The following is a 27,513-nucleotide window of genomic DNA, read 5'->3' as shown; positions in this document are numbered from 1 at the left end:
AGGTCTAAGTAACTTGAGCCGGCAGATGTGTTTAGCGTGTCTGTAGTCCCAGCTCCTAGGTAGCTAAGACAGACAAATCATAGACTAGAATTTATCTCAAAGGGTTAGTTGGTAATAGAGAGTTCCAGACCATCCATAACTAGCTACAGAGTTGAAAAGGACTAGGGAGAAAGCCCCATTATTAGTGAAGTGTTTTAAAGGCCTGTCTCACAGTTACTGTTGCTGTGATGAAACACTATGACCAGAAAGCAAGTAGGGGAGAAAAGGGTTTATTTGACTTATACCTCTCCAGCACTGTTCATCAAAAGTTTTTAGGGCAGGAACTCTAAAAGGGCAGGAATCAGGAGGCAAAGGCCATGGATAACTAGCTTACTTCCCACGGCTTATTTAGCCTTAGAACCTAGGAGTACCAGCCCAGGGTGGCATCACCCACAATGAACTAGGCCCTTTCCTGTGAATTATTAAAAAGAAAATGCTTTCCTGCAGCCTTATCTAATGGAAACATTTTCTCAGTTGAGGCTTCCTATCTGCTGACTTGAGCTTGTATGAAGTTGACATAAAACTAGCCAGTACAGCACCCATGCAAAATATCTGGGGATATAATTCCTTTGTTGGAGAGGTAGAAACAGGCAGGGTCCCTGGGGCCTGATGGCACTCAAGGAACAGGACTAGTAATGCACATGTTTACAGACAAAACATGGATCTACACGATGAGTCAGGCTTACTCTGTAACCCTGTCTGTCCTGGAACCTTATTCTAGATTAGGCTGGCTTTGATCAGCTTGCCTCTGCCTACCAAGTGCTAGAATTAAAGACATAGGCCACTATTGCCTGGCTAAATTTTAGTTTTAAATAAAAATTAAAAAATGTTGAGATAGCTTAGCAACTAAAGACACTTGCCATGCAACCTATTCAATCCCTCGAAACAACGGTGAAAAGCAAGCCCCTCTACAAAGTTGTCCCTGACTTCCATGTTATGCTGCTGCACATATGTACAGTAGTAATTGAATTCTACAAACTAGAGAAATGTGTAAATAAAGCTGGCCAGAGCTGTCACACGCCTTTAATCCCAGCATTTAGGAGGCACAGGCAGGCAGATCTCTGAATTCAAAGGACAGCCAGTGCTACACAGTGAATTCCTCTCTCAAAAAAGAAAGAAAAATACTTAAGTAGACTTCTTGTGGTTTGTATGTGTGTAAAGACAGTCTCACTAAGGAGTTCTGTGTGTTGTGTGTGTGTTTAATGACGGTATTACTATGTAGTTCTTCCTGGCCTGGAACTCAGTGCCTCTGTCTCCCCAGTAGTAGGATTAAAGGAATGTACCACCACACCTGACTTCACATGTACCTTTAGAGAACTTGAAAACTCTTCATCATATTTTAAGGTAGTCATGAAAACTTGATAGTTTATTTTTCAAGACAGGGTTTATGTAGTCCTGGCTGTCCTGGAATTCGTTATGTAAACCAGGCTGGCCTCAAGATCCGCCTGCCTCTACCTCTCAAGTGCTGGGATTCAAGGTATGTGCCACCACTACCTGGTTTGAAAACTTCATAGTTTTTATATTGGCTTTTGAGGTAGCTCAGTCGTTAAAATACTTACCTCTTCACCCTCAAACAACAAGGAACTAAGTATGGAAAGTAAATAAAATAAACTTGGATGTGGTATTGTATACTTGTAATCTCTGCTCTGGGGAAGAAGAGTTGCAGATGCTGATGTTGCCAGGCAGCCTACTAGATAACTCCCAACCCAGTGAACGACCCAGCTTGAATATAAAAAGGGGACCTGCTAGACCAGCAGATAAAACACTTGTACAAGCCTGAGGACGTGGTTTTGATCCCCAGGACGAACATGGGAGAGTCCCAACTGATCTCATCTGTGATGCCTGACCAAGGTTTTCCCCAACCCTCCACACAAAAACACATGCACATAATAACATGTACACATGTATATAGAGAAGGGTTGCTTCCCACTTTTACAAGATTTATTTATGTGTGTGAGTGTTTTACTTGCATGTATGTATATGCTCCATGCTTCTCTGGTGCCTGTGGTCAGAGGAAGGCTTCAGATTTCCTGGTAGCTCACCACTTGGGTGCTGGAAAGCAAATCTGGGTCCTTTGCTAAAGCAACAGGTGCTCTTAAAATCACTGAGCTGTCTTTCCACTCCTATCCCGATTTGTTTGTCTGAACTTTGGTTTTTCTAGGTGGTCTAACAAGCTCTGACTGGCCTAAAACTCACAATTCCACTTACTTCAGCCTTCTGAGTACTGAGTTAAAGATAGGCATCACCATTCCTATTGTGTTTCCCCCCCTCTTTCTCCTACCACTGCCTACCCAGTGCTGTAGTTAAAGGCCACCACCGCTGGACTGTGTTCCTGTTTTCAGAGAGAGGGGTTCATTTTTCTTGTGTCAAATTTCATCTGGTTTGTTCAGGAATTTTCAACTTCCTGTCCTTGTATGAAGTTTGTTGGTGTAACCTTCATTCTTAGGAGGGAGACCTACAACCCCATTCCTATGTCTAGAAAACAGTTTGAACAGAAGCCCATGGAATTAGGATTTCCCCTGGAATTCCATGCAGCCTTGGGGTAGGGCAAGAACAAAAGATGAAATTGAGTTCCAATCAGGGAGGGAACTTATCTTCCGGGAAGGAACTACACCCAAACACACAGGTCAACACTTTTCAGGCTGCCTGAGAAACTGGTCAGTGAGGGGCAGGGCCATACCTTGACCAGAACTGCTGAGCTGTGCCCTTTATTTAACCTTAAACCTCAGGGACTGGAGAGCTGTGCCGTGGTTAAGAACTGCTGCTCAGCAGAGGACCCGGTTTGATTCCCAGTATCTATATGGTGACTCAAAACCATGTATAACTGCAGTTCCAGGGGATCTGACACTCTCTTCTAGCCTCTGAGGCTGCCTGGCGTGTATGTGATGTTTCTCTGTGTTGCCCTGACTGTCATGGAACTCACAGGCCAGTTCTACACCAGACTGGCCTGGAACTCAAGGAGTTCCTGAGTGCTGAGATTAAAGACATGTCACCACTGCCTGGCAATAAATCTAAAAAAAAGAAAATTAGCAAGACTCATATCAGGACTGTGAAAATAGCCCTAGAAGTTCAACATACCTCTTTTTTCTTTCCATTCTGTCCACTCTGAATAATTCTTTGTGTTTTTTCAGTGTTACAAGTCTGGCATTTGGGGGACCAGTGCCTGAACCTAGCTTGTTGGGACTGTCACAGTTCAGACACCCTAACAATTCCAATAACATCTCGTGGTATTTAAATTTTTAAATATTACCGCAGAGGAGATGGTTCAGTTGGTAAAGTGCTTGCTGTACAGCAATGGGTACCTGAGTTTTGATGCTCAGTGCTCTTGTAAAACACCAGGTGTGATGACACAACTCTAGGGCTCACAATCGGGGAATACGCCCAAGATCTACCTCTGGCCTCCATGTTTGTGCACACACAAGTTCGTGAACATGTATTCAGAAGCACAACACTTTTTTTTTTCCTGAAGATTACATTGGTTGAACCAAGTCCTAATTTAATGATCATAGATAACACAGTTAAATATTGTGTGGATAATCACTGTATTTTATAGCCTCATCAGTGTTATAAGGTCTGGATTCTTTCCACATGCTTCTAAAAGATCCTTGAACATGGAGCTGTCCTGGACAGCACTCTTCCTGAGCACTGTCCTCCTGAGTCTTTCATGCCAGGGGACTGACCTGGAACCCGACAGAAATTTTATTTCAGCCGCTGGTCCTCTTAGAAATGACTTAGTGATTAACCTGAGCCGTCCACTGGGAACCCAGGGCTCTGGTTTTGGACCTGGTAGCAAGGACTTCTACGTCTGCCAGCAGCCATTGCCCTCTTTCTTGCCACAGTACTTGAGCAGCCTTCGTGCCAGTCAGGTCACCCATTACAAAGTACTTCTATCATGGGTACAGCTTCTCCCAACGGGAAGCCCCAAGAATCCAGACCAGGAAGCAGTGCAGTGCTACCGACAACTCCTGCAGTCCCTGAAGGCTGCCCAGCTTCAGCCCATGGTGGTCCTGTGCCACCAGACGCCACCCACCCACGGCACCATCCAGAGAGACAGGGACTTTGCTGACCTCTTTGCCGACTATGCCACGTTCGCCTTCCAGTCCTTTGGGGACCTTGTTGAGATCTGGTTCACCTTCAGCGACTTGGAGAAAGTGATCATGGATCTTGCCCCCCAGGGTTCAAAAGCTTCTGCTCTGCAAACCCTCAGCAATGCCCACAGGAAAGCCTTTGAAGTTTACCGCAGAGAGTTCTCTTCTCAGGGTGAGTACACACGGACATGGTGGCCCGGCAGCAGCCCTCACCACCCTCCTCTGTTTGCTTCTTAGGCAGGAACTGATGAGGCCCCCACCTGTATGAATCTAGGAGTTCTGTGTGTCTGTCTGTGCATGTGTGATTTTATTTTTATTTTAGATATGTGGGTGTTTTATCTACATATTTGTCTGAGCACCATGTGCATGCCTGTGCCCTCAGATCCCCTGGAACTGGAGTTACAGACGGTTTTGAGTTGCCATGTGGGTGCCAGGAATCAAACCAGGGACCTCTGGAAGAGCAGCCTGTGCTCTTAATGCTGAGCCATCTCTCCAGCCCTTAAACTATCTTCTAGACCCTTCCTCAGGGTCAAGTATGAGCAACTGTCTTTCTCTGCCCTTCCTTGAAGGGACGTTTATAAAGTCAGGATTCCTCCCACTTTCTTCTGACAGTTCCTTGAACCTGGAGCTGCCTTGGAGAGACAGTGCTGTCCTGAGTCTCTACAAGGAGACCCGACTGTGATTTCCCCTTCTCTTATGAAAACAAGTGTGTTCCTTTTAGTTGGAGCTTACAGTGCATCAAGCGAGGCAAAGATAAATATCACACCGATGCGTAATTAGAAGACTGTGATTTGTAAATGTACGATGGAGACTGAAGCTAAAACCTTGCCCATGAGAGGCAAGTGCTAGATCTACAACTGTACTGACTTATTTTTACTCTGAACAGAGTACATCGCAGCGACTAGTGCTGTGTGTATATCCTGCCACCCTCTGATCATTCCTTCTGATACCGCCTTCAAATGGGAATTAGCCAGGTGTGGTGGTGCATGTCTCTAAATCTAGCACTTGAAAGACTGAGTGTGAGGATTGTAAGTTCAGAGTCAACCTGGTGTGCAGATCTCTATGAGTTCAAGACCATTTAGACCCTAGGAAGGGTGTAGAAGAAAAGAGATAACAGTAAAGCCAGTGTTTTAAAATAGCAGCTTTTTAAAAAGACTTTAAAGAATAATACCGTTTACACCTATTGCTACAAAAAAATCCTTTTCTGCCAATTTTAAATGATAGAAATTTTTATATACAATGTGAATATGAAGAAGTTAGCTTTTATCTGGTCATAGTGCTCAAGTCTTTAATCCCAGCACTTTTAGGCAGAGACAGGTGGATATCTGAATTTGAGGGTCTACAGAATGTGTTCCAGGATAGCTTGGGTTACACAGAGAAACCTTGTCTCAAAAAAACAAACAAATCAAAATTTAAATGAGCACTAAGGTTGAGTGCTTGCATAGCAGAGTGCTTGCCATGCGTGCAGGAAGCCATGGGTTCCAATTCCTGCATTGCATGATCTGGGCATAGTGACACATGTCTGTAAGCCAAGCACTGAAAAGGTGGAAGCAGGATGACCAGAAGTTCAAGGTCAACTTGGGGCACACGAGATCCTGATTCATAAATTAATTAGTTAGCTAAAATGACACAAGTAAAATGAGCAGCAAGGACTGAGAAAGTAGTTATTAAGTCTGTAGACCACTTAATGGTCTACATTTGATTTGTACATGGATGGAGCCCTGTGCTGTATTCCCATCAAAGCTTAACCGAGGAGATGGAAGCCAAAGGAATGAATGACAGCTTAAGGTCATCCTCAGTTACATAGCTAGTTCAAGGCCAACCTGGGCAAGAAACGGTCAAAGAATCCCCCTCCCCTTTAGGCAGGGTCTCACTGTCTAGTTCTGGCTGTCCTTGAACTTATTGTATAGACCAGCCTAGCTTGAGCTCTCAGATCTACCTGACTCTGCCTTCCAAATGTTGGGGTTGAAGGTGTGTGTCACACCTGGCCAGGATAAAAAAGTCCACTTAAGAACAGCAGGATGCAGAAGCTAGATATAGTGATAGGCCAATGATCTCAACACTCAGGAGGATTATGTATTTGAGGCCAGCCTGGGACAGCATAGTGAGACCCTACCTCTAGTCCTACCCCCACTCCCAATAAAAAAAAGGCTAAGGTCTTTAATAGACATCCCTAGAATGAAGATATGGAAATGGACAAACAGATACAACAACAAGAAAATCCCCATGAAACATCAATAACCGTTAGAGAAATTCAAATGAAAATCATAATTAGTGTCCACTTCCTACCTATTAGGATGGCTATGACGCAGACCTTGATGGGGACCTGGAGGAGCTGCAAGGTTGTACCTCCCTGTACAGAGTATACAACGGTGCAGCAGCTATGGAAGAAGAGTGAACGCTCCTCTGGTGGGAATGCAGATGCACACACAGCACAGGGAAGCAGTCCAGCTAACACCAGGAACCCCGCCCCACTGTAAACAAGAAGAAGAGTTGACACTGGCAGCTCATCATTGAGTTGTGCCTTTTGAAAGGCTGAACATGGGCTGCGAACACACTTTAGGATAGATAATTCTTGGTATCCTGCCTTTTCCAAGTGCTCTCTGTATTGATTCAAACAACAAAATAGTCTCTTAGCCATGCATAGTGGCACATGAATTTAGTCCAAACACTCGGGAGGCACAGGCAAACAGACCTCTGTAAGTTCAAGGCCAGCTGACTTCCAGCACAGCCACGGTCACAAACAAAATCCGAATAAAAAACAAACTACTCTCTTAGTGAGATATTGTATTTTTAGCCACTTTGTTTTCTAGAGTCTGTCAGTTGCTAAAGAGAAGTCATGGTCCTGATCGATCTCTTCAGAAGCTCCAACCCCCCCTCAACTACTGCTCTTTCCTGTTTGGTTCCAGAAGGGAGGCTCTCTGTGGTCCTGAAGGCTGAAGATATTCCCGAGCTCCTGCTCTCCCCATCTTCGGCTGCACTCACCAAGGTAGATGCTGCATCAGTATTGCCTAGGGTGAAATGTGATTGTATTTATTTATTCTGAGATGAGGCCTGTGTAAGAAGAAAAGAGCGTGAGGCTGCTCAGTGACCGCGGCACAGGTGTATTTGAGTCAACCTGAGAAGAGCTGTCACCAGAAAAGACCAGACTGAGCTTCTCACGCGGGGCTAAGTTTTTTTTTTATCAGGGATGGGGAGGAGGGTTGGTCAAAGGGCAGAGGGTTGGTTTGGCCAGGGTTGTTGTTCATCTAGGATGTACAGGAATGCTACTTGTGCTGACTTCATGACATTGATTTGGGGAAATTGGAACTGTTGGTCTCATGAGTGGGACAGGTGTGGGGTTGGTCCTTAGGCTATGATTAATCACAGAGAATGGGGTGCTATTCAGACGAGAATGGGGGTGTCTCCAAGGTGGAGGGTCATGCTCTTGTTCCTTCAGTCTCACTATGTAGGTCAAGAAACCTCAAACTCACAGAAATGCCTGCCTCTGCTTCCCAAGGTACTGGGATTAACAGTGCACACCAACATGCCCGGCTAAATGGTGATTTACTAAAAGTGAGATTTTGTTTGCTTCTTTGCTTTTATTATTAGTTTTAAATTTTTGAGATAAGGTCCTATGTATCTCAGAGTAGCCTAGAACTCAGTATTCAGCAGAAGATTATCTTGAACTTGAGAGCCTCCTGCCTCCAGCTCCTGAGTGCTACAGCCTGATTACAGGCATGCAACACACACCTGGGTGATGCAGTGCTCTCGTTGAACTTTGTGGATGCTGGGCAAGTACTTGGCTAACCAAGCTACCAACCCGGCCCTGGTTTACATCTCTATAAACTCTTCTAAACAGTACCCGTTCCCAAGATTTGTAGCTAACTTCAAAGGAAATAAGCCTGGCTCTTGATTTGTCATGTTTTAGCCTGGCTCCATTGAGAAACCAGAGTTCAGACAGGCATGGTGTCACACGCCTGCAATCTCAGCACTTAAGAGGCAGAAGCAGGAGGATCTTTTTGACTTTGGGGCCAGCCTGGGCTACCTAGTGAGTTGTAGACCAAGCAGATACATACTGAGACTCTGTGTCTAACAAAATAAAACAATATAAATCCTGGGACCCACATAGTCTACACATACTCACATAGAGAGAAAAATATATCAAGGTGCTAAGACTCAGGTGTCCCCACCATTTCCTCTAGTAACTGGTATTTATTTATTCACTCCTTTATTTGCTTATTCATTTTGTTTTTGAGAAAGGGCCACATGTATCTCAGGCTAGCCTAAGTTACTGTATAGCTGAGGATGACCTTGAACTCCTGATCCTCCAAGTTGTGGGTCATAGGCATGAACCACCATGCCTGGTTTCCATCGCGCTAAGGTGGAACCCAGGCCTCTGTGCATGCTAGGCAAACATCCCTCCTGGACCACATCCCCAGCCCAGGGTCTCTACTGGTCTAAGCTAATAGTTGCCAGTGGGGAAAGAGTCCCTCAGGAGAGAGGGGAGCCCAGATAAGAGCCTCCTATTGGGGGACACCCTTTTTTTATTTTTTGAGACAGGTTTCTCTGTGTAGCCTTGGCTGTCTTGGAACTCCGTTTGTAGCCCAGACTTGCTATGAACTCACAAAGATCCACCTGCTTCGGCCTCACGAGTGCCAAGATTAAAGGCATGTGCCACCGCTGCCTGTATTTGGAGGACATTTTTATGTGGTGTTAACAGTAAGGAGAATTTTGCTAGAACTATAAGAAACAGAAAAGGAGGGAAACCAGTGAAGGTAGGGATGATGTAAAATGGTAGGAATCCAGTGTCAGCATAGGATAGACACCGGGCAAAGCAGGTGTCTAGAGCCAGAGAGGCACATACCAAGGACGCCAATAGAAAGCCCTGGGGGTTTGCACTTCCCAGAAGGAAAACACACACTCTCCTCCTGGGTTTATGCCTGAGCTTTGTTCTGCATGCATGGGGCGAGATACCAGTTCAAAGGCTGTTACAGAACAAGGAATTATTATTATTATTATTTTTGCTTGTACAAGGATTTTTATGATCAGCCCTTTGGTCTCTTGATTGCAAATATCACTCTGTAAATTAATTTAGATGTCATCCAGTCAGCAAAAGATTTATTTATTCAGAATCTTATCGTGGCTACTTTTCAAGTTCCTGAGCTGTCAGATGTGAAATCTGGTGGACACTGGGGATCACTTGATAGGAAGGCACTGGGAAGCCAGTGAGGGTTGGGCACTAGGGCATAGGACACTTGGCTCTCAGTTGGTGCCTGACCTGTGAATCAGCTGCCCTGTGGGAGGGAAGGGCAGTGATTAGCTTGTGATATTCCAGCCAAGAGAACAACAGAGTGGCCAGCCAGGCATACGGAGGCAGGTTGTGTGTGTGTGTGTGTGTGTGTGTGTATGTTTGTGTATGTGTGTGTGTTTGCACATGTGTGACTCACTGTGCTGACTTCCCATGTTTAGATCCTGAATTTAAAATTCTTCTAGCATATGTAAGCCAGAGACCAGGCAGAATCCTTTGTTTTCTATTTTGATTGCTTTTCTGTGTGTGCAGGTGCACTAACCTGCTCATCTGTGAGGCTAACATTGGGTATCTTCTTCTGTCACTTTCTACCCATCTCCCTTTTTTTAGAATAAGGTTCTCGGTCTCTCTCTGAAACTGGAAACACTGATTCCACAAGAGTAACTGTCCAGGGAACACCCAGGACCTGCTTATCTCCATCTTTCAGCATTAGGGTTAAAGACAAACTCTTGGGATTAACATGGTAACACATGTGCTTAGTCTCACTACTTAGGAGGCAGATGCCTGGAGATCTCTAGAAGTTCAAGGCCAACCTAGCCTACATACTGAATTCTAGACCAGTGAAAGACTGCACAGAAAACAACAACAACAAAAGACCTGCTCGTGGATTTGAGATAAATACTGGGCATCAGAAATCATAGAAAGAAATTATTGAATGAGCCCAGTAACCAGCCCGTTCCTTTCTTTTCTTTCCTTCTTTTTTTTTTTCCTTCTTTTTCTTTTTCAATGCAGGGTTTGATTTCTCTGTGTAGCCCTGGCTATAAAACGCTTACTGTGCAGTGATGGAGGAAGGTCATTGGTTAAATAAAAAGAAACTGCTTGACCCTCATTGGTTAGAAGATAGGTGGGAGGAGTAAACAGAACAGAACGCTGGGAGGAAGAGGAAGTGAGCTCAGAATCCACAGCTCTCCTCTCAGGAGCAGACGCCTCAGAACCCCCCCATGCCCCGCTCCCGGGTAGACACACGCGATGAAGCTCCGACCTAGAATCTTCCCGGTAAGACCGGTGCTCACAGATTATTAGAGATGGGTTGATCGGTATATCAGAATTAGCCAGTAAGGGCTAAAGCTAAAGGGCCAAGCAGTGTTTAAATGAATACAGTTTGTGTGTTGTTATTTCGGGCATAAGCTAGCCAGGCAGCCGGGGTGCTGGGGATGCAGCTCCGCCGCTCTTATTACTACAGTGCAGACCAGAGTACCCTCAAACTCAGATATCCACCTGCTTCTCTCTTTTGAGGCCTGGAATTAAATAGCCTGGTCTTCCTTTCTTCTACCTTTTTGGGACAGGCTTTCTTTGTGTAGCATTGGAGAGTGTCCTGGAACTTCTTTGTAGAAAAGGCTGGCATCGAACTCAATGAGATCCACCTGCCTCCACCTCCCACGTGCTGGGATTAAAGGTGTGAACAACCACTGCCCGACTGTCCTTGATTTTTTTTAAAAATTCATTACATTTTTATTTTGTGTTTTATGGTGTACGTGTATGTTATTTGTTGTGTGTGTTGAATGTGTGTGTATGTGTATGTGGTGTGTGTCTGTATGTAGGCGTGCACATCATAGGGCACTTACGTGGATGACAGAGGGAAATTTGGGGAGTCTCAGTTCTACCCTCATGTGTGATGGGGTAAACTCAGGTCATCAGAGTCGAGGGCAGACACCTATAGCTGCTAGGCCCTGTCACTATTCTCTTCCTCCTCCTCTTCTTCAATACAAGATCTCATGTTGCACAAGCTGGCCTTGATCTCACAAGGTAGCCAAAGATGAGCATACTGGAGTAGAGACGGGCACCACCATGCCCTGTTAATGCAGTGCTGGTGACAGACACAGGGCCTTGCACACGCTCAACAAGCGTTCTTCCTAATGAGCTACAGGCTCAGTGAGCTGGAGTCCCTAGCTAGCCTATGGGTTAGAGAGCGCGGGTGATCATGGCTGTGTAGCTTGTTTTTCTGCTAGTAGAACTGCTCAAGCCAGGCTTGACTGGTGGAGGGGGGGGGCTTCAAGCTGTGGCCTGAAATTAAAACCAAACCCCAGCCCCAAGAGGGTTCCCAGATATCACAAAGGTCAGGGGAGGAGGATCTCTGGGGGAAGCTCCAGACACTGATTCCCTCCCTTGGTGCTCCTCCATTTGCTGGCACCGCACACCCAGCACACACATTTTCACACTTACTAGTTTACCACACTCCTGCTCCTGCTGTACTCACATGCACACTCATCCTCAGCTTTCTCCTGGGAATTCCAAGATCGGCGTAGTCATGGGGAGACCCAGCACACTTCTGAGGAGGCCTTGTTCTAATGCGTCTTCTCCCTGTTTCTAGGACTCGGTTGACTTTCTCTCTCTTGATTTGACTTCTACATGCCAAAGTGTGGCGACTCTACCACAGAAGCTGAGTGACCTGCAGGTAATGTGAGGGCTTTTCCCTCATGATGGCGAGTGGAAAGCTTATCAGAAATGTGACATTTGCCTAAGGCGTGGACTGAGCCTTACATAAGGCAATCAATAACATGATCACGAACACTCATGATCATGGTGATGCGGCCTCTTGGTTAAACATTTTAGGAAGTGCAGGCTCCTACACAAGCAGAAACCTTGGTCTCGACCCTAATCTTCTTGCTGGCGTATGAAGTTCTCCGTGTAAAATGAGCTGCTATGGTTATCACTTCATTTAGGAAGGACTGGTGGCCGATGGTCACTGACTAGTGTCGCTCTCCAGAGTCCAAGTCACTGCCCGCAGTAGGTGGGGTGACTCGAGGTTTTTTCCAGAAGATGAGCATGTAGCGTTTCCCCTGTTCCCATTACTAAAGGCATACTTGTTGGTCTTCATCTTTTCTAGAACATTGAGCCCAAAATGAAGGTTTTCATCTATACCCTAAAAATTCAGGATTGCCCATCCACAGGGAAGAGCCCCTCCTCACTGCTCTTCAGCCTGCTTGAAGGTGAGTAGACCAACATGTGGCAGGTGTCGAGTGGCATTATTACACTGGCATGTTGGGGAGCAATACTGACATCGGGGGTTCTCATGAGGGAGGGGCCTAGGGAAATGGCTGAACTAAGAGCCTACCAGGTGAGGCTAAAGTCCCATAACTCCCCTGGCAGTGAGCTCCTCCTGTCCGGGTACACAGAGTGGTCCTGTATAGATGTCAAGGGTGCCCAATATGACATGTTCCTGACTCAGGTGTGAACTGTCAGCATGGAAACAGCCTTGTGTTCCCCTGTTCTGAGCAGTCCCGGGAGCATCTAAGATGCTGAAAAACTCTGGTGTAGGACCTTGTGGTCTAGATATCACTGTGTAGTCCTGCCAGGCCTTGGACTCAAGGGAAGTCTATTTGGTGCATGCATGTGTGCATGTCTGTGTGTATGTGTGTGTGTGTGTGTGTGTGTGTGTGTGTGTGTGTGTTTGTATGAGTGTGTGTATATATTGATACAGTTACATGAGGAGAACAGAATAGGCTGTTGGATCCTTTGGAAATGGAGTTACTCACAAGTAATTGTGAGCTGCCTACACTGGGTTCTGGGATCTGAACTCGAGTCTTCTAGAAGAACAGTTTGCTCCTTATCCAAAGTCATCTCTCTCATCCCATGCCAGGCTTTTGTGTGGTTCTGGAGGTTGAGCTAATTCCTCATGTTTACCCAGAAGGCACCTTACTTATTAACTCCCTAGACTTCTTTTTCTAAACTTTCACAAGAAGGTGGCAGTGGCAGACACTTTTAATCCTAGTACTCAGGAGGCAGAGGCAGGTGCATCTCTGAGTTCAAAGCCATTCAGCTCTAAGAGCTACATCGTGAAATCCTATCTCAAAATAAATAAATAAATAAATAAAATAAAAAGCCCGAAGGGAGGTATGAACATGTTTCTAGGACCAAGACTCGGGGGTGGGTCCAGCTATCTTCTGAAGTTTTTGGGTCACTAATATTCACCCTGAAATATGAGGAACAACATTCTAGTTCTAAGCAGACCAGATGCAGCTATGTTATCTTCAGAAAGTCTTAGCATCGTCCCTTGGGTTAGAGTGGTTTTAAAATGAGGTAAACTACTGATTACAAGTTTCTGCTCCAGCTCCACACACAGTTAACTAACTGCTTTCCTTACAGCCATAAACAAAGACCAAGTACAGACTGTTGGGTTCGACATCAGTGCATTCCTGAGCTGCTCATCCAGTTCTGAGGAGAGGTAATGCTGGCTTGTGCCGTTAACAAGAAGGAACGGTTACTATGGGTTCTGTTGTGTACATGGGCAATCACTGGGGACCATTGTCCTTGTGTTTGGTTTTGTTTGATGTGTGTGTGCGCGCATGCAGGATCCTGAGTGAGTATGTAGTGCACCACCTGCCTGAGTGAGCCCACAGAGGTCAGAACGCCAGAAGGACAGATCCCTTGGAACTAGAATTCCCATGTGAATGCTAGGAGCTAAACCCAGGCCTTCTGCAACAGCAGTGATTGGTCTTAACTGCTGAGTCATCTCTCCAGTCATGACTTTGCTCCTGGGACAGCAAACTTGGCACCTCTGGCCAAGTCTGATGACCTGAGTGTGATCTCTCAGGCTCACATGTTGGAAGGAGACAACTGACACCCACAGTTGTCATCCAACCTTCACACATGCCATGTGCACACACCCCCCCTAGTCTCTGAATGAATGAATGAATGAATGACTCTGGTGCCTCAGAGGGGAAAGGCCCTTGCCTGTGTTCTAGTTGACTTTCTGTTACTCTGATAAAACAGTGATCACAGCAAACTGGGGAGGGTAGAGCTCATTTCTTCTTACAGCATACTGTCCTCCAAGATGGGCGTCAGGGCAGGAACTCGAGGCAGAGTTGAAGCTAAGGCTTTGGGGAATGAATGCTGCTTGCTTGTTGGCTTTCCATGGCTTGCTCAGCCCTCTTTCTATTTTTCAAGATTCCTTACTTTATGAATTTGTGTGTTTTGTCTGCATGTATGCACATCAGAGGAGGCACTGCATTGTTGGAACTACAGTTATAGACATTGCTGAGTCAACATGTGGATGCTAGGAATTGAACTCACAACCTCTGAGAACACAACCAGTGCTCTCAACCTCTGAGCTGTCTTATCTCTCCAGCTCCCAGTCTGCTTTCTTGTACAACTCGGGACCACCTACCCAGGAGTCGTTCTACCTACAGTTGGCTTGGCCCTCTCACACCCATCATTACATCAGGAAGATGCCCACAGACCTGTGTACAGTCCAGTCAGACATAAACATTTTCTCAGTCAAGGTTTCCTCTTCTCAGATGACCCCAGCTTGGTGTCAGGTTGACAAAATCTGAGCAGCTCACCACGCAAGCCGGGTGACCCGAGTTTGATCCCCAGGTCCCATGTAAGTGCAGAGGAAGAGAACAGACCCCATGAAGTCCTCCATATATAAAAACCACAGCAATAAATAATGATAGTTAAAGGTGAATAAATATAGTAATTTTATTGAAGCGAAGAAAAAAGAGAGAGTAGGTGCAGATCTCAGCAGCCCACTAAAGCTTCATGAAGTTCCTGAGCCCAGTTCCTCAGTGTGAGATGTGAACACCTTCTCTGAAGCACAGCACCAACAGGAAGCAGAGCCTGCTCCAAGGGATCCTTATTTTAAAAAGTTCTGAGATCAAATTGGGCTGGAGATTCAGTCTGTCAAGTGCTTTCTCTGTAAAATGGGGGCCTGAGCTGAGAAAAGCAAAAAGAGCCAAGAATGGTGATGAATGAATGCATGTCACCCCAGCACTGAGACAGAGATGGTACCCTGTTGGCCTGGTTCCTCCTGACCCTCCTGCTTCTAAACCTCCTCCTCCTGACCCTCCCACTCTTAGCCCTCCTCCTTCTAACCCTCCTCCTCCTGGTCCTCCCCCTCTTGACCCTCCTCTCCTTACCCTCCTCCTCCTGACCCTCCTCCTCCTGGGATTTTCCTTCTCCTGGCCCTCTCCCTCCTCATTATACACCTCCTTTCTTTTCTTGCCTTCCTTTCTTGCTTGCTTGTTTCTTTTCTTTTGTCCATCCTTCCTTTCTCTACTACTTCTTTTCCTCCTCTTTGTCCTTCTCCTTTCTTCCTCTTAAGGTTTCACTGTGCAGCCCTGGCTGGCCTGGAACTCACTCTGCACACCAGGCTGTACTCACATTGACAGACATCTGTCCGCATCTGCCTTCTGAGTACAGAGATAAGGGCATGAGCCCTCATGCCTCACCCTGTGGGGCGTTTGTAACTCAGTCATTAATTGTGTCCCTTGATGTCGCTCTACCCCACAGCCCATCTTGTTCTCTAACCGACAGCCTGGCCTTTCAGACTGAGCAGCAGCAGGAGACAGCAGCTGTGCCCTCTTCTCCCGTCTCAGCCTACCAGAGAGTCTGGGCAGCCTTTGCTAACCAGTCTAGGGCAGAAAGGGATGCCTTCCGGCAAGATGTGTTCCCAGAAGGATTCCTCTGGGGTGTGTCTACGGGAGCCTTTAGTGTGGAAGGAGCCTGGGCAGAAGGCAGCAGAGGGCCGAGCATCTGGGACCGCTACAGTGACCTGAACGCTGCCAAGGGCCAAGCGACAGCAAAGGTGGCCAGTGACAGTTACCACAAACCAGCCTCCGATGTGGCCCTGCTCCGAGGCCTCAGGGCTGGGGTGTACAAATTCTCCATCTCCTGGTCCCGGCTGTTCCCCACTGGGCAGAAGAGCAGCCCCAACCTGCAAGGTGTCGCCTACTACAACAGACTGATAGACAGCCTGCTGGACTCCCATATCGATCCCATGGCTACGCTGTTCCACTGGGACCTGCCCCAGGCCCTGCAGGATCAAGGCGGGTGGCAGAACGAGAGTGTGGTGGATGCCTTCCTGGACTATGCAGCCTTCTGCTTCTCCAATTTTGGGGACCGTGTGAAGCTGTGGGTGACCTTCCACGAGCCATGGGTGATAAGTTATGCAGGCTACGGCACTGGGCAGCACCCACCAGGCATCTCTGACCCAGGAGTGGCTTCTTTTAAGGTATTTCCTCCCATCCCAAACACCTATCAATTAGAAGACACAGCAGGCTGTGGTCTCCCAGCCCTGGGAAGAAAAACAGAGAAAGATAAGTAGGTGGTGTTAGTGTTGTCTCCTACACCCAGGCTGCTACTGAACTCTTTAGTAACTGAGGATGACCTTGAACTTCTGACCTCTTGTTTTCCCCGAGAGCTGGGGTCACAGGCATCTCCCACCATGCCTGAGTTTTAAACAGGGATGAGAATTAGAACTAGGACTTCTATAACAGGCGAGCACTCAGCCAACTGAGCCACACCCTCAGGCCTGGTCAAGGCTCCTGGATTCCAAAGACAAGTTCCGGGCTGGGAGGATTGTCCTCAGCTGTAGAGCTATTTCCTAGCACACACGTGGCCTGGGTTCGGCCCCCACCTCCTTGGTGCTGCGATGACAGACATGTGCCGCCCATGCCCAGTTTCATGGGGTAGACCCAGGGCTCTGTATTTCAGGAACGTACTTGTGTGCCTATTACTCAGCCTTAGTCAGAGCCGTTACGATCTTGTTTATTTATTTCCATTGGTTTATTGACATGAGTCTCAGTTTGTAGCTCAAGCTAACATGAAACACACAGTTTTCAGTCTTGAATACACAGAAATCCTCCTGCCTCAGCCTCTAAAGTACACACTGAGCCATCACAGCTGGCTTTGTTAAGCTTTTGTTATTGTTGAGACGTTCCTTAGTGTTTATAGTGTCTCCTGTGATATTTTATATTTATTGTATACAGGCTGAGAACGTGTTCATTTCTCCTCACATCTGTAGCAGTCCCTTTTCTCACCTCTAGGACAGTACACCTGTCAAAAGCACTTACAGACTGGGTGGTGGTGGCATGCAACTTTAATATCAGTAGTCAGGAGGCAGAGGCAGGCAGATCTCTGAGTTCAAGGCCACCATGGTTTCTAGGACAGCCAAGGCTACACAGAGAAACCCAGTCTAGAAATACAAACAAAGAACACCACCACAAAATCACTTGGGGAAAGAAGGGTCCCTTTGCCTCACAGTTCTAAGTTGCAGTCCTCCATAGCAGAAAAGACGTGGCCTTGAACTTGCTATGCAGGCAAGGATGAACCTGCCATCCTCCAGCTCCATGTCCCGAGTTCTGTCAGTACAGACTTGCACCACCATGCCATGTTCATTAGTGCAGGATATGGAGACCCGGGTTTTGTGAATATGAGGCTGTCTCCCAATCCTGCCACGTCCGAGACCCATTGCTGGTTCTGCTGACTTCAGCAGGAACTTGCTCACACTTCTCACTTGCTGGTACAACTGTTGACATTATTTTCCTCCTTCTTTCCTCCCGAGGTGGCCCACTTGATCCTCAAGGCGCACGCCAGAACTTGGCATCACTACGACCTTCACCATCGCCAAGAGCAGCAGGGACGCGTGGGCATCGTGCTCAATTCTGACTGGGCAGAGCCCCTGGATGGGGAGAGTCCCCAGGACCTTGCTGCTGCTGAGCGCTTCCTGCACTTCATGCTGGGCTGGTTTGCTCACCCCATCTTTGTGGATGGGAACTACCCCACCACCCTCCGGGCCCAGATCCAGCAGGTAAACCAGCAGTGTGGGGGTCCTCTGGCCCAACTCCCAGAGTTCACTGCAGCAGAGCAGCAGCTCCTGAAGGGCACTGCGGACTTCCTTGGTCTGTCTCACTACACATCCCGGCTGGTCAGCACCGCTGCACAGCTGACCTGCGTCCCCACCTATGATAACATCGGAGGCTTCTCCCAGCACATAGACCCCACGTGGCCCCAGACTGCATCTCCCTGGATCCGGGTGGTGCCCTGGGGCGTAAGGAGGCTGCTTCGGTTTGCTTCCATGGAATACACGAAAGGAAGCGTTCCAATCTTCTTGGCTGGGAATGGCATGCCGGTGGGGGAAGGAGAGGATCTCCTTGATGACTCGGTGAGAGTGAACTACTTCAACCTGTACATCAACGAGGTGCTCAAGGGTAAGAAGGTTAACCTGCTGATCCCCAAGTCTTCACAGTTGTGTAATGGGACAGACCAGAGGTTGAACTCAGGCCTTCAGGCTTGCTCAACAAGAGCCTTTATTTCCTAAGCCATTTCAGCCTCTCCAGTCCGGTGTTCTCACTCTCTTAGTAATCAGTGTTAATTGAGAGCACGAGGAGCCTGGAACTGTGTACGACAGTAAAGGTGTAGTTGAGCAATGTCATCTTTTCTGAGGAGACTCAGTCCACAGCTGGATACAGCATGGACTGACACTTCGGAAAGGACCCCAGCCCACTGACTGCCCTCAGGGCACTGTCCCCTTCGTGCGCCATCTCCCTCAGCTGCTATCCAGTCTGCATTGTACCTCCCTGTTCTGCAGGTGAGCCGTGCATACATGCTCAGTCGGACCCAGTGCATCTTCTTATCTAAGTGGGAAAGGATGGCTTGTGGTTTTCCGCACATCAGTCACTAACCTAGATCAGTTCATGATGGCTGTCACTCACAGAAGCCAGTGAGCAGGGACAGGGATGCTCTCTGCAGAACATGGCCATCAGAGGAGATGGGGTTAATAGCCTAGCCCAGTCTCCCTTATCTTCTCCAGACACAGTCTATGTATGGAGAGTGGCAAGGTTGGCTTCACACCTCCATCTCTGCCTCCATCTTCGTGTGATATTTCCTATTAGGGACACGTGTCGCTAGGCGTGGTGGTGCATTCCTTTATCCCCAGCAGCTAGAATCAGAAACAGGAGGATTAAGAGTTCAAAGTCATCCTGGAATACTTAATGAGAACTTGTCTTAAAAACAATTAAATAGGCCCGGGATGTAGCTCATTTGGTAGTGTTTTCCTAGCATCTGACAGTCGTGCCCCCAGCAGGGTGTCAACTAGGGAGTGTGTGCCTGTGACACCAGTGCTCAGGAGGTAGAGGCCATGGGATCAGCAGTTCACATTTATCCTCTGCTTCAAGAGTTTGAAGTCAGCCTGGGCTACCTTGTTATTACTTTTGTAATGTGTATGGAGTCAGGCTGGGGTTGTTGTGGGGGGTGGCAGCTGGAGAAATGGCTCAGTGGTTAAGAACACTGGCTATGTGGGGAAATGTTATTTTAAGGCATAGGACTTTTGTGTATGCTGCATTTGTTTAACTCTGTGAAGCTGTGATTCTTTGCCTGTCTAAAGTACCTGATGGTCTAATGAAGAGCTGAATGGCCAACTGGGCAGCAGGAGCAAGGATAGGCAGGGCTGACAGGCAGAGAGAATAAATAGAAGGGGAAATGAGGAAGAGCGAGAGCAAGAAGCCATAGAACAAAGAGAGGAGGGCACAAGGCTCCAGCGACCCAGCAACACAGCCAGCCACAGAGGAAAGGAAGACATATGGAAGTAAGCACTGGAAAAAGCCCAGATGGAAAAGGTATTTGAGATAACTTTTGAAAAGCTGGCTACCAACAAGCCAAGGCTGGGCATTCATAACTAAGTATTACCCTCATGTGTGATTCATTTCAGCTTCTCAGTGCCCCTACCCCCCAAGACAAAAGAGTAAAAACTTCACACTGTAGGCTTCTTTTCCGGGGAACATGAGATCAAGTCCCAGCACAGATATAGTCCACACCCCTCTAGAAATCTAGTCTCATGACACCTAATGCCCTCTTTTGACCTCTGTATGCACTGCACCCATGTGGTACACAGGTACAATGCAGGGAAAACCCCAGGGAAACTAAGGCGGATGGCATCCTAAGGAACAACAAATGAGGTTATCTTCTGGTTTTCCCATGTATATTCTCTTTCTCTCTCTCTCTCTCTCTCTCTCTCTCTCTCTCTGTCACACAAACACACACGTACGCATGCACGGGCTCGCACAGAGCTGACTTTGTTTTCTCTTTACAGCTGTCAAGGAGGATTTGGTGGATGTCCGTGCATACATTGCTCGTTCCCTCATTGATGGCTTCGAAGGACCCCCAGGGTACAGCCAGAGGTTCGGGCTGTACCATGTCAACTTTAGTGACAGCAGCAGGCCAAGAACTGCCAGGAGATCTGCCCACTTCTTCACTGGCATCATTGAAAAGAATGGTTTTCCTGCCAAGGAGCTGAGAAGAACCCCAGTGCCTATGAAAGCAGACTTTTCCTCCAGAGCCACAACCTTCTACAACTCCCCATCTGAGGTGCCCTCCCACGCTAAAATTGTGTGGGAGAAGTTCTCCAACCAGCCCAAGTTTGAGAGAGACTTGTTCTATCATGGCACATTCAGAGATGACTTCCTGTGGGGCGTGTCCTCCTCGGCCTATCAAATCGAAGGAGGTTGGGATGCTGATGGCAAAGGACCCAGCATCTGGGACAACTTCACCCACAGTCCAGGGAGCACCGTGAAAGACAATGCCACCGCAGACATAGCTTGTGACAGCTATAACAAACTGAATGAAGACCTGAACATTCTTCGCGCCCTGAAGGTCAAGGCCTATAGGTTCTCTATCTCCTGGCCTCGGATTTTCCCAACGGGAACTAACAGTTCTGTCAACGAGCAAGGTGTGGATTATTACAACAGGCTGATTGACGGCTTGCTGCAGAGCAACATCTTCCCCATGGTGACACTGTTTCACTGGGACCTGCCCCAGGCCCTCCAGGATATTGGAGGTTGGGAGAACTCTTCTTTGATTGATTTGTTCAACAGCTATGCTGACTTCTGTTTTAAGACCTTTGGTGACAGAGTCAAGTTCTGGATGACCTTTAATGAGCCCTTGTATGTGTCGCTGTTTGGCTATGGTTCAGGGGTGTTTCCCCCAAATGTGCAGGACCCCGGCTGGGCACCTTACAGGGTCAGCCACACACTCATCAAGGCTCATGCTAGAGTCTACCATACTTATGATGAGAAATACAGGCAGGAGCAGAAGGGGGTCATCTCACTGAACCTCAACACTCACTGGGTGGAACCCAAAGACCCAGGAGTCCTAAGAGATGTGGAAGCTGCCGACCGGATGCTGCAGTTTTCCCTGGGCTGGTTTGCCCACCCCATTTTTAGAAACGGGGACTATCCAGATGTCATGAAATGGAATGTGGGGAACAGGAGTGAACTGCAGCACCTGGCGGGCTCCCGCCTGCCCAGCTTCACAGAGGAGGAGAAGGCGTACATCAGGGGCACGGCTGATGTCTTCTGCCTCAACACCTACTCGTCCGTGTTTGTGCAGCACAGCACCCCAAGGCTGAACCCACCCAACTATGATGATGACCGCGAGCTGACGGTCAGCGATATGGATTCTTCGTTGACCTCCCCGTCAATGTTCTCAGCCGTGCCCTGGGGGATGCGGAGGCTGCTGAACTGGATCAAGGAAGAGTATGGCGACGTTCCCATTTACATCACGGAGAATGGACATGGCCTGAACAGCCCCACGCTAGACGACACACAAAGGATATTCTACCACAAAACCTATATCAACGAGGCTCTGAAAGGTACATGAGGCTTCAGCTCCTCTCACGAAACCTCCATTCTTCTTGTCCTATGCCTCTTTTGTGTCCAGTTTTCCTGTCCTCCATCTGTCATGTGTCCCATGCTTCGGCAGGCACTCTCAACATCTCTCTTTTGTGTTTGTGCCAGGGCTCAGTTAGAAATTGTTTGTCTTGCAAGCCTAGGGACCAGAGTTCAATTTCCAGGAAATTATCAGGCTTATACATTTGTAATCTCTGTGCTGAGGAAAGAGAAAGGTGCATTCTTGGGACTCTCTGGCGGGCAAGCCTAGCCCACTTGGTGAGCTCCATATCAAATGAGAGACTCTGAAAAAGAAAAGTGGTGAAGTCCCAAAAATGACATTGTAAGTTGGGTTATTCCCCTTCCACAATCTCATACACACATACATACACACAGATATATAAGCACATGCACATACATACTTTCACACAGAAACACCATGTACAGTATTCACACATAAACATGTAACATTACTCACACACATACATACACACATACACGCGTCCACATACACATTCACACACATACATTATACACACATATACAGACACAAAAATAAATAAATAAAAAGGTAAAGTTCCCACGTCTAGTGCCAAAGATGTGGCTCAGTTAGTAAAGTGTTTGTCTTGGAAGCCTAGGGACCAGAGTTCAATTTCCAGGGAAATGTCAGACTTGGTTCATTTGTAATCTCTGTGCCAAGGAAGCAGAAAGGTGCATTCTTGGGGTTCTCTGGCGGACAAGCATAGCCCACTTGCAGAGCTCCAGATCAAATGAGAGGCTTTGTAAAAGAGAGTGAAGTCCAAGACTTGACGTCTGAGGTTGTGTGCTAGTTCCACACACACACTTGCTCACTCATACACACACAGAGATTTACATTAAAAGGTAAAGTTTCCACTTCTAGAGCAGGGGATGAGGCTTAGTTAGTAAACTGCTTGCCCAGAATACACAGCCCCAGTCTCCACTCCCAGCCCTAGAATGGACAAGGTGCAGCCTGCAATCCCACACTGGAACACTAGTGGCAGGAGGAGCAGGAAAAAAATCCAAGTTTATTCTTGGTAGTGCAAGACCAGCCTGTGCTACCTGGGATCCTGTCTCACAATGTTTCAAATGATATCACACTTGAGTGCTTACTAGCTACGTGGGCTGAGGCTCTTGAATTCGAGGCTTATCCCTTTACCTTAACAAATAACAATTGCTGTAAGGTCATTGAGGCCAGGAAGAGTAAGAGTGAAAAGTGGTGGTGGTGCTGCTGCGGGATTTAACCACGTGGCTAGGGATGAAGAGCTAGGCTGAACTCTGAATACGAGGCCAGACTGGTCTGCATAGTGTGTTTAGGACAGCCAGGGTGACACAGATAAACACTGTCTCAAAAAAGAAAAAAAAAACCCCACAAAGACAAAAGCAAAACAACAAAAAGCAGAAAGTATGAGTGATGAGGTCACATGTTCCTCTCTCAGGAAGCATGTGACTGCACACTTGCGTGGTTTAGCATAGGACATAGCCCGGAGTCCAGTACCAGCACCGGACCGGCTTCTCGAGAGCCCTGCCTACTGGCTAAAGCTTTCTTCTGCTCTCTTTGGCATTTCCTAGCCTACAGGCTGGATGGTGTGGACCTTCGAGGGTATATTGCCTGGTCGCTGATGGACAACTTCGAGTGGCTGTCAGGCTACACGGTCAAGTTTGGGCTGTATCATGTTGACTTTGACGATGTGACCAGGCCTCGAACAGCAAGAGCCTCGGCCAGCTACTACACAGAGGTCATTACCAACAATGGCATGCCCCTGGCCAAGGAGGACGAGTTTTTGTATGGAGAGTTCCCCAAGGGCTTCATCTGGAGTGCGGCTTCTGCTGCCTATCAGGTGAGGAGTGTGGAGCCATGAGCTCACTTTCCTACTGGCTGCTGGGCGCCAAGCATGTGCACAGGACTGGAGGCACACAAGCCAGAGCCACTAGTGAACCTGCGCAGACCAGTGAGGATCCAGGTGCCTCAGACCCCAAAGTCAGTGAGATTCCTGTGGGTAAAGTTATCTTGTTCCTTGTCTAGTAGCTGTGGTGAGGTTCCTGACACAGGCTACTTATGGAGGGAAGGGTTAATTTAGGTTCACAGTTTAAGGCTGAGGAAAAGTCCTGACAGTAGCCAGGTGAGGCAGCTGGTCACAAGACATCTTCAGTCAGGAAGTAGAGAAACGTGGATTCGGGTGCTCTGCTCACTTTCTCGGTTTTATTTGGTAGACTCCAGCCACTGAACGGTAATTGCCCACATTAATGGTGATTTTTCTTTCCTTAATTAATTCAGTCTAGAAACTTCTTTATAGATTGGTCAGACATTTGTTTTCTAGGTGTCTGTAGATCTTGTCAAGGACTGAGATGGACATTTGCAGGAGCAGATGGATCAGGTAGAGCCATGACAGAAGGTTCAGGAAGAACATGCAAACATGTAATCTCCCTGGAGGCTCCAGCTGTGCAGGCAGATGACCTAACTGGCCCAGCAGTCAATCTGGGTATTTTCTGATGCTCTGACCTGGGGCTGCTACTGAGTTCACGACAAGGAGGTGAACACAGAACATACGGTCTGTGATTCCCTTACCTCAGGAAGAGGAAAGATGAGAGAGGGCAAGAACAGTGCAGGTATGGTCACTCTTCAGCGGGCGTGGGGCTCCGCCTTTCTTCTTCTTCATCTTCTTCTCTTCCTCCTCCACTATTTCAAATATTTTTTCGTGACAGGGTCTCATACAGTTCAGGCTGTATGAATTTACTGAGCAGCCCATATTCTTGGATTCTTGACCATTCTGCCTCCATTTCCTCGAATCCTGGGGTTACAGGTGTGCAGCGCTAAGCTGGGTTCTCAGTGCTGGCATGGGATAGCCTGGGGTCCACGCATCCTAGACAAGCCTCCCCTAGTTGAGTCTCACCCCAGTCTGACTTTCTATGCATTCGGGCACAGTGGGCTACTCTGTTCCTCTTCCTCCCCGGCTGTTAAGCAGGCATTTCTCTGGTGAGACCCAGCTGTTTTACACAGCAGCCAACAATTGTCCTCTGGTGTCCTGACTGCCCCTGGAGTGTCGCAACTTGTAGGTCCTCTCAGTAGTCGTAACTGCACAGCACGTGGATGTTCCCACACATACATTTCTGTCATTTTACCCTTCAGCCTCCCCACTTGGCATTTCTTAATTAAGTATACAGGAGACAGAGTCTTGTGTAAACCAACTCACTCTGTAGCCAAGGATGACATTGAACTTCTGATCCTCCTGCCTCTACTGTCCAAATCCCAGGCTTACCAGCGTGCCTAAATACTCTCAGCATATGCAGTGCTAGAGATGGAGCCCAGGGCCTCATACATGGCGATCAGTGCCTCATCTAACTTATCCACATCCCTCAGCCCCACACTTTGTGTCTTTAAAGCTAGGAGTTTATATCCATATATCCAGCTCAAATCTATAGGGAAATGCTAGCCCTTTCATTTTCATATTTCCATCTCCTTTCTCCAGTGAAGAACTCTCTATACCAATGTATGTGTATATGTATATATATATGTGTGTGTGTGTGTGTGTGTGTGTGTGTGTGTATAGCTCCTGGCAGCTTAGGCTAGTCCCTTTGGTCCTGGCCTCTTCCACCTCCACACACATGGTTCCTATGGTGATTTCCTGCTGGCTCCACTCCGCCCTCTCCCAGCCAGCACTGGATGTGCATTATTCGCTAGAATGCCAACACCATCTCAGCAGTGACACCATATTTGCTATCCCACCATATGTGTTGAAATGTTCGAAAGTGAATTACAGATGTGGTACTTATCTACCCACTGACCACCACTGACGGGCGTTCTCCAAAGTCTTATTGGAAGGGAGTTAGAGAAGAGGAGGAGGAGGAGGAAGGCATAGAAACAGCCATGTACATCTGGACTACAAATACTTTCTCCACACCAGTATCCTTGCAGTAGGCTTGCCTGTAATTAAGGTAGTAGCAGATGTGATATTGTTCACTCAGCACCTTTGGTGAGTACCCACCATATGCCAGACCCCACTGCCAACATTAAATGGAAAACGAAAATGTGATACCCATTCTTGGAACTGGGGATGTGACTCAGTAGAGTACTCAGTTCCTTTGTTACATGAGAGTTCAAAGTCAGCCTAGGCTATGTGAGGCTCTCTGTTTTTGTCTCTCGTTCATGTGTATGGGCGCGTATGCGAGTGCACACACACGCATGCACTGAGGCATGCACACACACATACACACACACACACGTACAAGTGCCTACACTGCATGGTGATATGGGAAACCAGAACGGTAGCAGAGTGCAGAGTGATGCCGCCATGTGTGCAGGGCAACTTTAGTAACTGGGTGCAGGGTGTGCAGAGAAGGCTCCCCAGGGAGCTGCAGAAGGGAATGTATTTGGTCAGTGGCTTAAACTACCTCTTGTCATCTTGAGATTGAAGGCGCCTGGAGAGCTGATGGCAAAGGACTCAGTATTTGGGACACATTTTCCCACACACCACTGAGGATTGGAAATAATGACAACGGAGATGTTACCTGCGACAGTTACCACAAGATTGATGAGGACGTGGTGGCCCTTCAGAACCTGGGTGTGTCCCACTATCGATTCTCCATCTCCTGGCCTCGAGTCCTCCCAGACGGAACCACCAGGTTCATCAATGAAGCAGGCCTCAACTACTATGTTCGATTAATAGATGCACTGCTGGCTGCTGGCATCACACCACAGGTGAGAGTGGGTCAGGAGGACTCCATTTAATATACAAACAAGTGGTGGGATTTTATTTTATTCATTTACTCTATATATTTTTAAGGTGTGCTTCTTCATGCTCATTATCTATTTATTTTTCAGATAGGGTCTTATTTATTTATTTATTTACTTATTTTGTTTGAGACAAGGTCTCCTATATCTTACTCCTTATATAGCTGAAGATTTTCTTGAACTCTGTTTGGTCTACTTAACCTCATGAGTGCTAGGTTTACAGGTAAGCACCACTATGCGGCATATGTGTTGCTGATTGGAGTCCAAGGCTTCATGCCTTCGAGGCAAGTACACTCAACTGAGATATATTGCCAACCCCTGGAAAAGATGTGTGTGTGTGTATATCTGAGAAAATCTTTATAGGAGTGACCGCTTTCCTTCTCCCTTGTGGGTCCTCGAGGTGAACCTTCATCATTAGGTTTGGTGGCAGGCACCTGGTGAGCCATCACCCAAGCACCTAAATGGTTTTGTAACTTGGGTTTTGAATTGTCCATTGATTCACATGGTACAGAGTTAGAGAATGAAATGTTTTCTTCCCTGTAGTGGAGAAAGTTCAGAACTCCCCGAACCTTTCCTTGTCAGTGTCCTTGCATGTCTCATGTTGTTGGCTTCCTGAGAGATGGTGGATAGAACATTGTTCTGGCTTCCCTGCAGGTGACCATGTACCACTGGGACCTGCCCCAGGCACTGCAAGACATTGGGGGCTGGGAGAATGAGACAATTGTGCAGCTGTTTAAGGAGTATGCAGATGTGCTCTTCCAGAGGCTGGGGGACAAGGTGAAGTTTTGGATCACACTGAATGAGCCCTACGTCATTGCTGCCCATGGCTATGGCAGTGGGGTGTCTGCTCCAGGTAAAGACCATAGGTCTAAATGTTTGGATCATGACATTTGTAGAACAGTGAAGCCCTGGGATCCAGATGTCATGAGAAGTCACTTACAGGCAGTGTGTTGTATTCCCTAC

General features: G+C 47.4%; 1 protein-coding gene across 1 annotated transcript in view; it reads left to right on the top strand.

Moving 5' to 3' along the window:
* Positions 1-3,650: 3,650 nt before the first annotated feature.
* The window catches only part of LOC121446324 (lactase-phlorizin hydrolase-like), a 39,905-nt gene continuing 16,042 nt past the window's right edge, over positions 3,651-27,513 (top strand). Inside the window, exons 1-11 of the mRNA XM_041648876.1 lie at positions 3,651-4,299; positions 7,037-7,116; positions 11,729-11,812; positions 12,245-12,347; positions 13,504-13,582; positions 15,649-16,369; positions 17,702-18,347; positions 20,228-21,784; positions 23,391-23,659; positions 26,227-26,517; positions 27,205-27,403. Of these exons, the coding sequence (XP_041504810.1) occupies positions 3,651-4,299; positions 7,037-7,116; positions 11,729-11,812; positions 12,245-12,347; positions 13,504-13,582; positions 15,649-16,369; positions 17,702-18,347; positions 20,228-21,784; positions 23,391-23,659; positions 26,227-26,517; positions 27,205-27,403 (4,678 nt within the window). The remainder of the gene's footprint in view (positions 4,300-7,036; positions 7,117-11,728; positions 11,813-12,244; positions 12,348-13,503; positions 13,583-15,648; positions 16,370-17,701; positions 18,348-20,227; positions 21,785-23,390; positions 23,660-26,226; positions 26,518-27,204; positions 27,404-27,513) is intronic.

This window comes from Microtus oregoni, unplaced genomic scaffold (assembly GCF_018167655.1).
Source record: "Microtus oregoni isolate MIOR12 unplaced genomic scaffold, Mior012 000003F_ref0000135, whole genome shotgun sequence".
NCBI lineage: Eukaryota > Metazoa > Chordata > Mammalia > Rodentia > Cricetidae > Microtus > Microtus oregoni.
Note: the sequence above shows the minus strand (reverse complement) of the source record. Positions and strands in the feature narration are given on the sequence as shown.